Source organism: Egretta garzetta, unplaced genomic scaffold (genome assembly GCF_000687185.1).
Source record: "Egretta garzetta isolate BGI_Z169 unplaced genomic scaffold, ASM68718v1 scaffold193, whole genome shotgun sequence".
NCBI lineage: Eukaryota > Metazoa > Chordata > Aves > Pelecaniformes > Ardeidae > Egretta > Egretta garzetta.
In genome coordinates, this window is record NW_009259117.1 from 1,588,474 (window position 1) to 1,601,920 (window position 13,447).

The following is a 13,447-nucleotide window of genomic DNA, read 5'->3' on the forward strand; positions in this document are numbered from 1 at the left end:
ACAACTAAATGTTATACGAACATTATTATTATCATATATGTGATCCAGGCCATAGTTTTCTGTTTCCTCTGTTCTCCCCTTTGGATGAGATCCAGGAGAAAAATAGATGCTGGAAGTTCCAAACAACCAAAAGATTTTAAAAAACATTTTATTTGAGGAGTAACATCACTGAGGAGCCCCTTTATTAGTAAATCATAGAAGTAAATTGAACATAGCAGTGTTAAAAACAGGGTTTACTATTTTGTAAGTTTTTCATAGCAAAGCAAGCATGGATAATCCTGCAGGTCCTTCCCAGGAGAGTGGTTACACATAGCGTGTGATCCTATGGGATTCAGTGGAATGGCTCAGAGGGACAGGGGTTACCCATTAGTGCTGCTTTACAAGACAGATTTTGCTCTGAGTGGTTCTTTTTTAATAACAAACCATTTTCTCCATTGATAAGATGTTGCAAGTTATAGTCAACAAACACTGACTATAACTGCTGGGGACACCTTCCACTTCCAAATGCCGCTGAAGCGTAGGGAAATTAGGAGTGCTTAATTCTAAAGACAAAATAGAAGTCCTCAGCAGCTATAAGTAATTTTCTTCCCATGTAAATTTATCGGTGCAGCTGATAAATTTTGATCATGTTCATGAGGGAAAAGACAGACAGCTTTTGAAGAGGAAAACGTATGTTTTCCCACCTAGTGAATTCAATAGTGCCCGTGTCCTAAAACCTCCTGGTTTTGTGTCTACAAAGCCAAAGCCTGAACTAATTTCTTTTTGCCAATTTATAGTCTGTATAAATTGAAAAATTTTAGGCATTTTTAATAATTTCTGCCAAAGTTCACATATAAGTGAAAACCTAATTTTAAAATCTGTAAAATAGTATTTTCAGTATAACTATGTCTAAATTTATGCCCACAATTTTACATTTATTTGCAAATGTTACCCTTTAGATGTATCTGTGGGAACTATCTACCTCCCATTAATAATCAGGTAGCTGAATTGATAGTTCAGAGATGTTGTAATCACGGAACATTAGTAGAGGGCAGGTTAGTGGCTCACAAATTAGTGGCTCTTCTTGATATTTCTACTTGTTAAATAGAAGCAGTTTCCTTATATTATTTCCCACTATTCTGCTGCCAGAATTGTTACACAATCATGAATAGTCAGAAATAGCGTCTGAAACAAGGGAGAGTGAAGTAGTGATCTGCAAGACAAGTTTGGCATTAACATACAATCCACTGCAAAAGCAATTTTTTTCCATGTCTCAACAGTGTGTGCTTGAGACAAAACAAACCCAACTTTCTCATCTCCTCTTCTCTTCTAAAATTATAAACAAGAAAAACTTTCAGGCACAAATCTAAGATCAGCCCCTAATAATGTGCTCTTCAGCATGTATTTTTTATATTTATAAATAAATACATTGTGAAAATAAGTATCTTCTTTTCTGCCAGTGTGGAAATTTCTGATTTCTGAAATTACTTGCTTAGGTTATAAATGCACATTAAATATATTTATTTTACAAATATGAACAATTGTTCATTGAGATGCCTTAGGGGTTACAGTGCAGGTAACTACTGCAGGGAGAGAATTATTTCATAGGTTGCTCTCAAAAGGAGAAGACTGATTTTTCTTTTTTTTTTTTTTTTTTTAACCTTAAAACTATACTGGGACACTGAATGAAAGTATCTGTGAAGTACCTCTTTCCTAGACATAAATAAATTTTTTATAAGGTGGTTTTGGTATCAGAAACCACGCTAGTGTAAATGACTGATAAAAATGAGAGTAGACCTGAGCTCTTTCCTTGTTAACCTTGTTCTTGATCTGATCCACAGATCCCGGGCTTCTATAAAAGCCTTTCTAAGCTGAAGGGCTGAGGACTCAAAGCCCTTGAGATCTGCACTTTCACAGTATAAAAAAGTATATTTACCGAGACCCTGCTGAAGTTTGGTGCACTTTGGTGCAGCATTCGTTCATGATGTGATTATTGCTCAGCGGCTGAGCAATGAAGTCAGAGATCGTATGTCAGTGCATGTGCAAAAGCTTTGTTAGGTTAATGACTTCAATGACGAGACCTTTTCTTAGGTGCCTAAGCAGGTGTCATGATGTGTTCTTTGACTGAAATCTTACCTTTTATGTTTTATTGTTCTATTATGTTTTATTTACTCACTTCGAACGAGAAATCTTTATCATGCACATAACTAATCTCTCCCTCTCCTTTAGTTTTAGATGATCATGCACCTCAATGCAATTGCACAACAACAACTCTCTGTTCGATATTTTCTCAAGGAATATATTATCTATACCCCTTTAATATAGAGTACCACATCCTAGCATCCACGATGCTCTATGTCCTGTGGAAGAACATTGGCCGCAAAGTCGAGCACCACCAGCAACACAAAACTCCATTCAAATTCCATGGCATAACTGTTGGAATGATTTTTGGACTAATTGTGTTAACTAGCACAATAGCCATAGTTGTTGTGTATTTAATTCAGATTGGACGTTCAAAAATCAAAAGCGAGTTAGCACTTACTATGTTCTACTTGCATGCCATCTTTGTGTTGGCTCTCATGTGTACGGCTGGAATTGTCGCCCTTCTCATCTACAGACTGGAAGATAGATCGTTGGATAATTCAAAGAATCCCGCTCGAAAACTTGATGCAGAACTGCTGGTGGGCACAGCTGCAGGGTCCTGGCTCCTCTCCTGGGGCTCAATCCTTGCCATTATCTGTGCCCAGGCTCATCCAAAATACACATGGTACAACCTGCCCTACTCTGTCCTGGTTATTATTGAGAAATATATTCAGAACCTCTTTATCATTGAATCCATACACCGTAAGCAGGAAAAGGTGAATGATGATATTAAAACTCTTCGAATAGTGACTGTATCTCGGGGGAGCACTTTATCGCTTACCCCCTCGTACAAAGAGATTTACAATGGCAGAGCTGCTCGTGGCAGCGGAGAGGTGCCCTGCCTGTGCAAGGGCAGTATCTGTGGGAGAGAAAATGGTGGTGGTGCCAAAGAAGAAACGAGTCAGGAAAAAGGTTCGGTCATGCATTCAGCCTCAGATTTCTCATTTTACAGTAGAAACTCAGTTACAAACAACAAGAGGAGAGTTCTGAAGAACATCGCTGCGTTTTTATTCCTGTGCAATCTTTCGGTAAGGCATTTTGAACATAATTCCTAAGTTAATACCCAAAAGCTTCCCAACCTTTCAAGCCTGATAAGTGTATTAAAATTACATGGTTCTATAGTTTGTAGCAAGTAAATTTTACTTCTTCTGGAAGAATAAGTGAATGTGCCTTTGGGAACAAAGTTTTTTTAACCTGGGAATCTGGGAGCCTAGGCTCGTTTTAGTCACCGCACAAAAACTGTGGCAGCAGCGGAAGCTGAAATCCTCTTCCACCAGTGTGCCCCAGTAGCAACAGGGAGGGTTTTCCTAGGGATTTCTAAAACCAAATTGCAGTTTGGTGGGGTCACAGTCATTAAGGACAGTCATAAGTCACTCATATCGCTGGTGATTAATATTGGCCTTGCATTCTTTCCTTGCAGCTTTGGATACCACCGGCATTTGGGTGCCGCCCGGAATATGACAATGGACTAGAAGAAATAGTTTTTGGCTTTGAACCCTGGATAATTGTTGTGAACCTTGCGATGCCTTTTTCTATTTTCTATCGGATGCATTCAGCTGCCTCACTCTTTGAGGTCAATTGTAAAACATAGATCATATACGGTCCCTCAGTGAACAATTGATTGAATAATTAATTAAATAACAGTTGAATGAGTGGGTGGATGAATGAGTGAATGTAGCAGCAGCTGCTCAATAAACAGAAGATTAAGTAATTTTTTTTTAAAAAAAGAAGGGACCATAGCTAATAGCGTGTAATTTAAAAAATTTTTTTCTTCCACATACTTTGTTACATATGTGGTGCTATTGTATAGGTACGCTTTTCAGAATCATATTACTTAATATGATTAACACTACATAGTAAAGTTAATTCGATCTCATTAATCTTTGTTTTAGTCATCTGGGTTTTGTCCTCTATATAATTTGTATTGCTTTGTTTTCATTAATTGTGGCTTTTTTAGGGGGTTTTAAAAAAAAATTTATCGATCTCATTAATCTTTGTTTTAGTCATCTGGGTTTTGTCCTCTATATAATTTGTATTGCTTTGTTTTCATTAATTGTGGCTTGTGAAGGGGTTTTAAAAAAAATCTGTATGTCTTAGGAGGGAAAATCCCAGGAACAGCTACACTAAGTAATGCTCCTGAATCACAGAGGTACTATGAAAACTCCAACTCTTAATTCCTAGCTATGTTTTTATAGTAAAACCTGAAAACATTTGCTATTTTGTTGGGATGTGGGAATTATTTTAAACTTCCTGAATGCTGATAAAAAATCAATATATAATTATTTTCTTAACTACATAGCAAGAAATCCAGGTAAATAACTTGTACGGCTATGCTGTATATAATTTCTTCTGATAAAATATATTTCTATTAATGCACCCCCCTTGGCTTGTATTTACTATATGACATAACTGACAAATAAAGTTAATCCTTTTACTTAATTCTTTATTCACACATCCTTGAAATGTTGTAAGAGAGAAAACTAGTCTTGTAGCTTATGTCGAGCAGTATATATTCCATTGCCAGAATGGTATATTTTCCCCATACAATTTTTTCATGAGCTGCTAATTTCTATGTAGTTCAGTCTCCTGGCTGGAAAATAATTGTATGTTTTCATCCAGGGATGCTGTAAAGCATAGCTGATGCCTCAAGAAATCTGGAGGGCCCTTGGCTGAGGATTTTACAAGCGTAGTTTATAAAGTGTTAGAACACAATCTCAAAGCCCCAGGATATTTAGTTTAGAATTCTCACAGAAAGCAGTGCAAGGTTGGATGCCTTTGAATCTGGACCTGTAAGATCGAAAGTCTGGAGCCATGACCAGAGTACTAAAAGGGAGCAACAGATCAATTACTGGGTAACACTCGCTAACTGACTAATGATCTATTCCTAAATCTGGGGGGGTCACAGGCTGCAAAATTTCTGCCCCTAGTTCCCCAAATTCCAGTTATACTTTCAACCACAGTTGCCACCGCCACCTGCCTGGAAGCAGTCACATTCCCACATGGGAGAGGTCTGCTTCTGAGGCGGATTTCAGCAGTCTTATCTGCTCCGAAGCAGCAGAACAAAAATTTTGGCTTTGTACCACTAGATGGCAAACACAGACCATTTGATAAATTGCCTGATTCCTTTTAGGAGTTGCTTCACATCATAATTAATCTTCAGTTCTATTTTGCGGCACACGCAGCCATTACCTGCTTTGCCTGTTGCAAAACCCAGGTCAGGTAAAGCAACTTTCATCTGAAGTCTCAGGTGAATTCTGGATTAGATGAACCATCAAGGGGGCTGAGCAAAGCCATTCCAGTTGTTTGATTTTGAGTGGTTTTTGAGAGTCACTACCTGATCACATTGCTGTAATCTCTGTCTTTCTCTAGGGCTGCTTGTCATGCTGTCTTATCACATCTCTATTAGCTCTTACACTCATTCTGGAGAGCAGCCTTTTCTACCTTTCTGCCTGAACATTGATCTCACCCGCTTCCAAGCAAATACCAGCTCTAACCACATCACTTGGTTGTCTCTCAGACCATATTAATTTTAAGTGGAGTGAATAGGGCCATCCACATAATCAAATAAAGCTTTAATCTTTCTTCTAAATCAACTGTTGGACCAACTCTCCAGCCAAATCTGGTATCAGAAAAAAAAATTTCACTCAGTAAGCTCACAAATTCACTTCATCTTTTAAGCGCTCATGAAGATGGCGAGAGAAAGGCTGTTCCTTCTTCCTCCCCTTCTGTGGGATGGGTCCCAGGTTGTGCTTCAGCTAGAACTGGTGCTCTTCAGCTGATTGCCACCATTTGTGTTCAACCAAAGCAGAGCTCACTAAGCCCTAGGGCCAAGAATGGGCCATATGCTCTATTACAAACACTTAGCACACATTTGGAAGTTTCAAAAATAAATAGCATCCTTATTTAGTTATATTTCATCTGCAATTACTTAGCCCTTTCTGTTTCTTAACATTACTATTGAAATAATTTCATTTGTCCACAATATTAAATTGATTTTGAGTGCTGAAATCAAAGTTTATTCAGAAAAGTGAATTAAGGCAGCACTCTGGCAGTGAGCAAATGCTTTAAACATGCTAATGGGCAAATTCTATTCTGAGCTGCACTGATGAAACCCCGCTGACTTAAATGGTTCTGTTTCAGGGAATCGGAGACTCGATTTTGATCTGAGAAGTTTAAGAGATTTTCACGACAGGACTTTTCTCGAAAAGTTTCATCCAAATGCAGAGGATGTTATGGAAGCAGGTCTTAGATTAAAGGCTCTTGAGGCAATGGTGAGTCATGAAGTACCAAAAATTTTAGAAACACAGATTTTTAAGAAACATAGGTTTTTGGACTAGGAATAATAATCAGATTGTTTAACATAGTGTGACCTCTAGCTCTAGCTAATCAATGCTAAACCTGGGTGTTCTCAAACATCTGCTTTCAAACTTCTCTTTTTTCTTTTTCTCTAGCATATATTGACAATACTAATTTATCACGGTTTTTAAAACACAAGGAATAGCACAAAGTTACCCTATTTCTGCCTGCCTATCTGCTCTGGCATGTGACAGGAGGCAGGGGAGCTGGCTTACCCAGGAGCGAGGCCTGACAGATGCTTGTTGTGTGCCTGAGGTGCCTCTACGGGACAGTTTGTCTGCTTTGAGATCTCTAGGGAATGTCTCCGACACCATTTTAACATTATTTAAAAAGAGATTTTTTTTTTTAAAAAGGGAATTTCTTTAGTCAACTCCAAAATGCACTTGATAGGTAAAGGATTCTAAATTTTTGCTGTATAATCTTAATCAGAAAGGTATTCTTTGATGTTCATCATACCCTTCTCCTAGACTCTTCCACTCCCTCCCTTCCTCCCTAGATAATTTTATTTATTCAATAATATATGCTTGGGTAGCATTTAAACTCATGTATGTACAGGAATAAAGGTTGCTAAGGTGCAAAAAGATGCCTACAGTCCTCAAGCATTTGCCTGAAACTTGCATGATCATAGATTTTTCCAAGTGTTTTTTAGAGTAAATGACAACAACTCTAAGATGGTGGAGGAGTCATGGTTGAGTCTTTCTACAAGAACAGAATTCCTTTTACTAGTATTTCTCAATACTTTGAATGTCCTCTTTTATTCACTAAAAAAATTTCCAGTGACCATTTTGATAATTTTGGAAATATTCCAGTGTTGTGTGGCCCACTTGTGGTCCATAGACTTCGAGTGGGCTGTATCAGTGCAGACAAGTAGATGGCTCCAGAGGATGGCAGAGAGGGAAATTATCCAAGTAATTTAAGTACGTGCTTCCTTCTGCTGGCTTAGGGAATTTAAGGTCCTTATGAGGCTGATTAGTTAATTTAAGAAAAAAGCTGACTGTCTCTTCCACTGAGCAGCATGTAACAAATCCTTCAAGATCTAATCTGCTCTTTCCTAAGTAGGGGCACACAGTATATCCTGCTCATGTTATTCTGCCTTTTCCTGCAAAAGCTCTGAACAAAGCAGGATTTGGTTAAAGAGAAAATTAAAAATACAGTAGTTTTGTCAATTCATAGGCTTTGTTCTTTGCTGGAGTTGTTTCTAGCTGAAAATGAAGGGCATATTTCAATCATCAGAATAATGTGAACAGGGTAATTCACTTGTAAACTTGATGACAATATTTCACGTAGCCAATATGAATTTTAATTTAATTTATTAAGATTAGGATTAAGAAATGCTTAAGGATCACATTTGCAAGAATAAAGATAAAAAGGCTTTTTAAAAGGGTAGTTCTTCAGAGCTTTCTCTAAGGTGAGGTTTCTGGACACTACTAGACTGTGGATTTAGGGACGATGCTTTCATTTTAACAGTTAACGCCACTTCTTTACTTGTATCTGGCTAGGCCTGTGATGGCCCTGTTAAAGTTTTAGCAAGGCAGGTTGGAAAACAGCCTGGCAAAACTGATGAATGCAACTTGAATGTTATTTATTCTCTATGTGACCTGACAGTACATAAAATGCAGGTTGAACTGAGATAGGAGTATCTGTGCAGAGTGATGTAAAAATACCCTTAAGTGATTCATTTCTGGATCCTGAAAAATGACTCTGTGGATGCCATTGACCATATCTTATATGAAGTATTATCAAAGCCAAACATGCACTTAATAAATTGCACCTAAAAGCCATGAAATAAAAAAGATCCCTAAACTTCAATTTTTTAATGCAAACATTAATTTTTTAATTTTCCTACCCTGCTCTGTCAGATTAGAGGTGATGTACGTACAGCTGGCTCATTGGATCCCTTATTCCCTGGGACTCTTGTCCCCAAGGATTTGGCCTCATTCTGTGCATGCATGAATAAAATGAGATCTGGATTTAAACAGAACTGAACAGCTGCAGTTGTTAACAGGAACCTTAAAAAAACAGGGTTGGCTCTATTAGCTTTAAAGGATGAATTTGATCTTGAAGTTGATGACAGTGGGAAATCTCACTGTAATGTCAATAGTCAATGGTTAGAGTAATTTTTTTTATGAGGAGGTGTGTTATTTCCTATAATATTCACTTGGCTGAAATTGAAAGCAAAACTTGCAGTATTCTATGGCATGTGTCCTGTCTTCCTCTGCTACTCTACCTCACCTAAGAAAGAACTGAGTTTCATTCCTATAAATATGTCCTTTGGTAAGATCTTTACCAACACATTCAAATTCTTCCCAGAAGCAAATGGACCACAATTCAGGTCTAAGATTACATTATTAAAGAAAGATAGATGCAGTGGGTGGAAATCTGTGAAAGAACTGGGATGGCAGGAAAACCAGTTGCCACCTCTCTCCTTCACTTGCAACAACCATAATCTATTATCTTTACACAACATTTTCTATCAAAACTTGCACAAGCAGTGGGTGCTTGATGTTCATTTTCCAATAAATATTTGCTTGAATGTCACTGCAACATACCTGGAATCAAAAGCCATTTTGTGAAAAGCACACATAGATCCATTGATTCCAGGGAACGATATCGCGATTTAATCAAAGCCGAGTGAAGAACAGCTCCTGTCCACACAGCCAGGATTATCAAGGATACCATAACTTCTTTATTCTAGTTTATTCTGCAAATATTTACCAGGTTTAACTGAAGATCAGAATGCTTTTTAAAAATGCACAGAAACAACTTGTAACATATCTAGGGCTAAAGCTACACTTGGTGTTTGGTTCAGACTTGAGTCCATCATCTTCTGAATTTAGTAATTTTGCCTCTAATGGGCAATGACCTTTATAGGAAGGCAGCAACTGATAGCTATGAAGTAGTAGGCAACAGCTTCATAACAACGTCTTAGTGGCAGCTGGTTCCATGAGCCCCCTTGTTCCTCTCCCAGGTACGAGCAGCACTCCTGCAGCGCTCCCCAGGTGGGATTTTCCACCACTGCCTGCTTGAATCAAATAGCTTCAATACCAAGAAATCCTTCAATAAGACACAAAGCCAGCCAAACATACTTCTGAAAACATTCTTGAGTCCTCTTCCAAGCATCAGAGTGTCTTTCTTCTCTCCAAACCTTTAATTTTCTCTTCTTTCCTCACCATTTTGGAAAACCTTTCCAGTGCAATAAGAGTCAAAAGCCCAAACTTCACCATATCAAGCAGAGATGACCATGCCTACATTTGACATCAGCTCAGTGTGGCACCAACACTGAACCTGTGAGATATGGCCACCAAGAACAGGTAAGGCCTGACATGGGCAAGCCGGTTCGCACACTCAGTGGGGACCTGACACTGTAACAACATAAATTAATGGGGCATAATTAATAGAATTAATGACCCAAGGAAGGAAACTACCTCATATTCTGTCAAAGCAGAAATGAATGTTAAACTTTTGTTCAACTATAATTCTCATGATTATCTTTTATGCTTAGCTACAGCAAAAATAACATAGCCCGTCCCTCCTCAGGCCACAAATCTCGGTCAATAGTACTAAAAGGAACTGCACTAGCTAGTTATTTTTAACTAGAAAGGCCATGGCAGCAACAATAAATACTTGCAAATTATCCCAAATTTAAAATTCAGATCCAGAGCTGGGTATCATTATTGTGAGTAATTAGTGCAATCAGTACAGCCTACATGCAGCAAACAATTCACAAATATCAGATAATTTGATCTGCAATATTTTCTTTCATGAAAGCAGCTAGACAATATTTCAATTGATAGTTTCTGTCCTTGGCTTTGTTTTCTGCTCTAACATTTTGGAACCTGCTGCTCCCTACAGCAACTCTTTTTGTCTCGGATCAATACACATTTTGTGTTTCGTGAAGCCTGGCCTGTGTAGAGTTACCTCTGCTGAATCCCCAAGGCAAAAATAGTCTTTTAACAAATCTTGAAAGTTAGTGTATATAAGAGTCTTCTGATTGACCAACTCTGCCAAAATAATATACAGAAAATCTTGGTGGGTTCAGTTTCAGGAGAAACCGAGAGAATGGCAAACCTGGCCATGCTGTAGGATGAAATGTCTCTGCTCAGCTTGCAGAAGGCTATTCCTGGTTCAGAGTAAATAGCTATTGCTGTCTCATGGATGGACAGAAAAATACACTTCAGGTTTTCTTTGTCAGTACAACTCTTGCCTTGTGTTGGCAGACTGATGTCTTCATCAGCAGTTCCTCTGTGTTCTCTAATAGCACTAACAGTCCTAAGGATTATTGCAATAGGTATTTAATAAGGAACTTTCTAACCCCTGTTGCTGATATTCTGCTACGGACATGAATGAGACCTGTTGATTCTAAAGCAGCATTTTATTTTAAATCTTACCTAAAGCAAAAAAAGAAGGCAGAACTAAGTAAAAGCAGTAATTTACTGCTGTTTATCTCAAAGTGACAAAGCTGATCATTCTTACCACTTGTGTTTAAAAATTTGAAACTGGAATTCTTCCCCCAAATAAATCCTGAACTACAAAATCTAGCCCTGGTCCTATATGACTCTTAAAAACACAGGTCAAAAAACGTATCCACTCTAACGGTTGACACACTTGTAAAATTACCTTCCGTTGTAGTTTTCTGTTTAGCATTTGCAACAGGCTACCCTGTGAGGCTACAGCTGTCCCACAGCGCCAGTGAGCAGCCGAGGCTCGGGCATCCCGCTTCCCAACCCCGTTCCCTTCCATCCAGCTGCTGCCTTTCGGAAGAAGGGAAGCCCAGCGGTGAGCATGGGCATCACCTGCTTTCCTCAGGAGGCCAAGACCAGCCGCTGACTTCTGTCTTCTGAGTCCCCTTTTGCTCTCAGTCTTAAAAGTCTTCAAAACAGAGTCTGTTTTCATTACGGAAGTTAGTGTTTGATTCCATAGAGGATTTGGTTTTCCTACTCATTTTGTGGAAGACAATCTCACACTAAGCTAATGGACAGGGTAAAATCCTGAGATAAATGATGTTGATTGCAAGTGTTCCAATAAAAACTATTAACTAAAAAAGCCAGTCATTTACACATTCAATATAAAATTCATGGGTCCTGTTAATATGCAGTGGATTAGAGAAACAAAAAAATCAGAAAACTGAAAAGAAATTTGCTTTCAAATGACTTCATAGGGCAAACTGTCATACTATTTAAGCCAGAGGCAAAACTACAGTGACTTCTTTGGGAATTAAGCCCACCTGATTTTTATTTGCAGTTTGGAAATACAGTTGACAAAAGACAAAATAAAAATCTTTAAATGTTCAGTATTAGAAAATTACAATCGCTTTTTTCATCTTGGTAGTTTTCTCAGGACAGAAGTTCACCTGTGCTGTAGCCATGCATGCCCAGAGAATATGAATAACGTACCCAAATTGTACTCTTGTATAAATCAGTTTATTTTCTTTTTTCTTTATCTTGCTTCAGATATCACTGATTATTTGTAGTTGTTCATCATGTGAGCTCTTGCTGTATTAGCTGCATCTTCTGTAGCCCCTGAAAAATAATGACACTGATTTTTAGTATATAATTATGAATATCCAAAAATACAAGATAATATTTTGTAAGACAAAATGAACTAAGATATAAGATGGTCCACCAGGAAATTGTATTTACAATCATATTCGTTTTGCTTTTGGTCTTGGCTGGCATACATCTCTCATCTTTTACCATTGGTTTAAATGAAGTCAGGCTCAGTATGAATTAAAAAAAAAAAGGAAAAATTTGGAAATCTCTTCTGGTAGCATCAATTACTTCATGATTTCACCCAGAGAGTGATTAACAGCTTATGTAGGAACCATATCACACTCATGACAAAAAAAAAATGCAATGGAGATACTGGGAGGACCGTTTATTCTGTTATATATGGTGAATTAATACTATCCATCACAGTCCCAAGTCAAGAAAAACGTGAATAGGTTTTAAGGCCAGCAGGGATAACTGTAACTGTCTAAAATGATTTTTCCCACAACGCAGACTCCAGAATGCTCTTTGGTACTGTCTGAATCCAGACAGAGCTGGGGGGCGAGCGGAGGCACAGTCTCTAAGAAATGCATTCAGCCTTAGCTTTCAGATGGCAAATGATGGCAAACCCAAAATCAATTGCACCAGCCATAATCATCCTCACTGTTAAAAATGTGCACCTTATGTATACCCTGATTTCTCATAGACTCACTTTCTAGCCACTGCAGTTTTTACATCCTTACCTGAAAGATTAAAATTCATCTGTTATCAGAAAACTTTGCCCTCTGTAAGACATTTCCAGCTCTTTCTAACCCTTCTGGTGCCCTCTCCTCGGCTAAGAAAGTTTCCCAGACATAATTCCTGTAATGCTTTTCTGATCATTTTCCAGCTGCTCGTATTTATTTTTATTTGAAACACAAGCAGGAGGACCCGGCCTAGTCTGCAAGGATTTTTCTGTGCTGAATAAATTGATGATACCAGTTTTCTCCCCTCCTTCCTCAATATTTTGGCGTGGCTATATATACACCCGTGTCTTTGGCCATCCCTGGGCAGTAAAGCATTTCAGCTTCAGTGAACAAAACTGATGGACCTTAAGCATACGTTCAACGACGCTCCTAAATATAGCTCCACTTGAGCATACTTCTACAGCTGAGAACATGTCCAGCTACTTCGCTAAATTGGCCTAATGTACAGTGACTTCCAGCCTCTCCACCTCTACCACCACCTCTTCTTGCCTGCTTTAGAGCCTGACTGTAATGGGAGGTTTTTGCAGGGATGCTTTTATAGCCTAAACCTCAGCAGTATATCTGTGTCTATATATTTTGACTTCCTTTTGGCATTAATTATTTTCTATTCCTTTACATTGAGATGAGAGAATGTGTGAATTTCTGAGTGACGTCTACTTTAAAATAAATATCATTCAGCAGAACAGTGGGTCTGTGTATTTTGAAATGGAAATAGAATATGTGGCAATGAAGGGAAAG

The 13,447-nt window shown here is 38.2% G+C and overlaps 2 protein-coding genes across 2 annotated transcripts in view; both read left to right on the plus strand.

The window, feature by feature from the left end:
- OTOP1 (otopetrin 1) overlaps positions 1–3,712 on the plus strand; it is a gene marked incomplete at its 5' end in the record, with an annotated part of 13,321 nt that extends 9,609 nt beyond the window's left edge. Inside the window, 2 exons of the mRNA XM_035891124.1 lie at positions 2,209–3,149; positions 3,542–3,712. Of these exons, the coding sequence (XP_035747017.1) occupies positions 2,209–3,149; positions 3,542–3,712 (1,112 nt within the window). The remainder of the gene's footprint in view (positions 1–2,208; positions 3,150–3,541) is intronic.
- Positions 3,713–9,771: 6,059 nt separating this feature from the next.
- The window catches only part of DRD5 (dopamine receptor D5), an 8,422-nt gene continuing 4,746 nt past the window's right edge, over positions 9,772–13,447 (plus strand). The window contains exons 1-2 of the mRNA XM_009635520.2: positions 9,772–9,788; positions 10,695–10,760. Of these exons, the coding sequence (XP_009633815.2) occupies positions 9,772–9,788; positions 10,695–10,760 (83 nt within the window). The remainder of the gene's footprint in view (positions 9,789–10,694; positions 10,761–13,447) is intronic.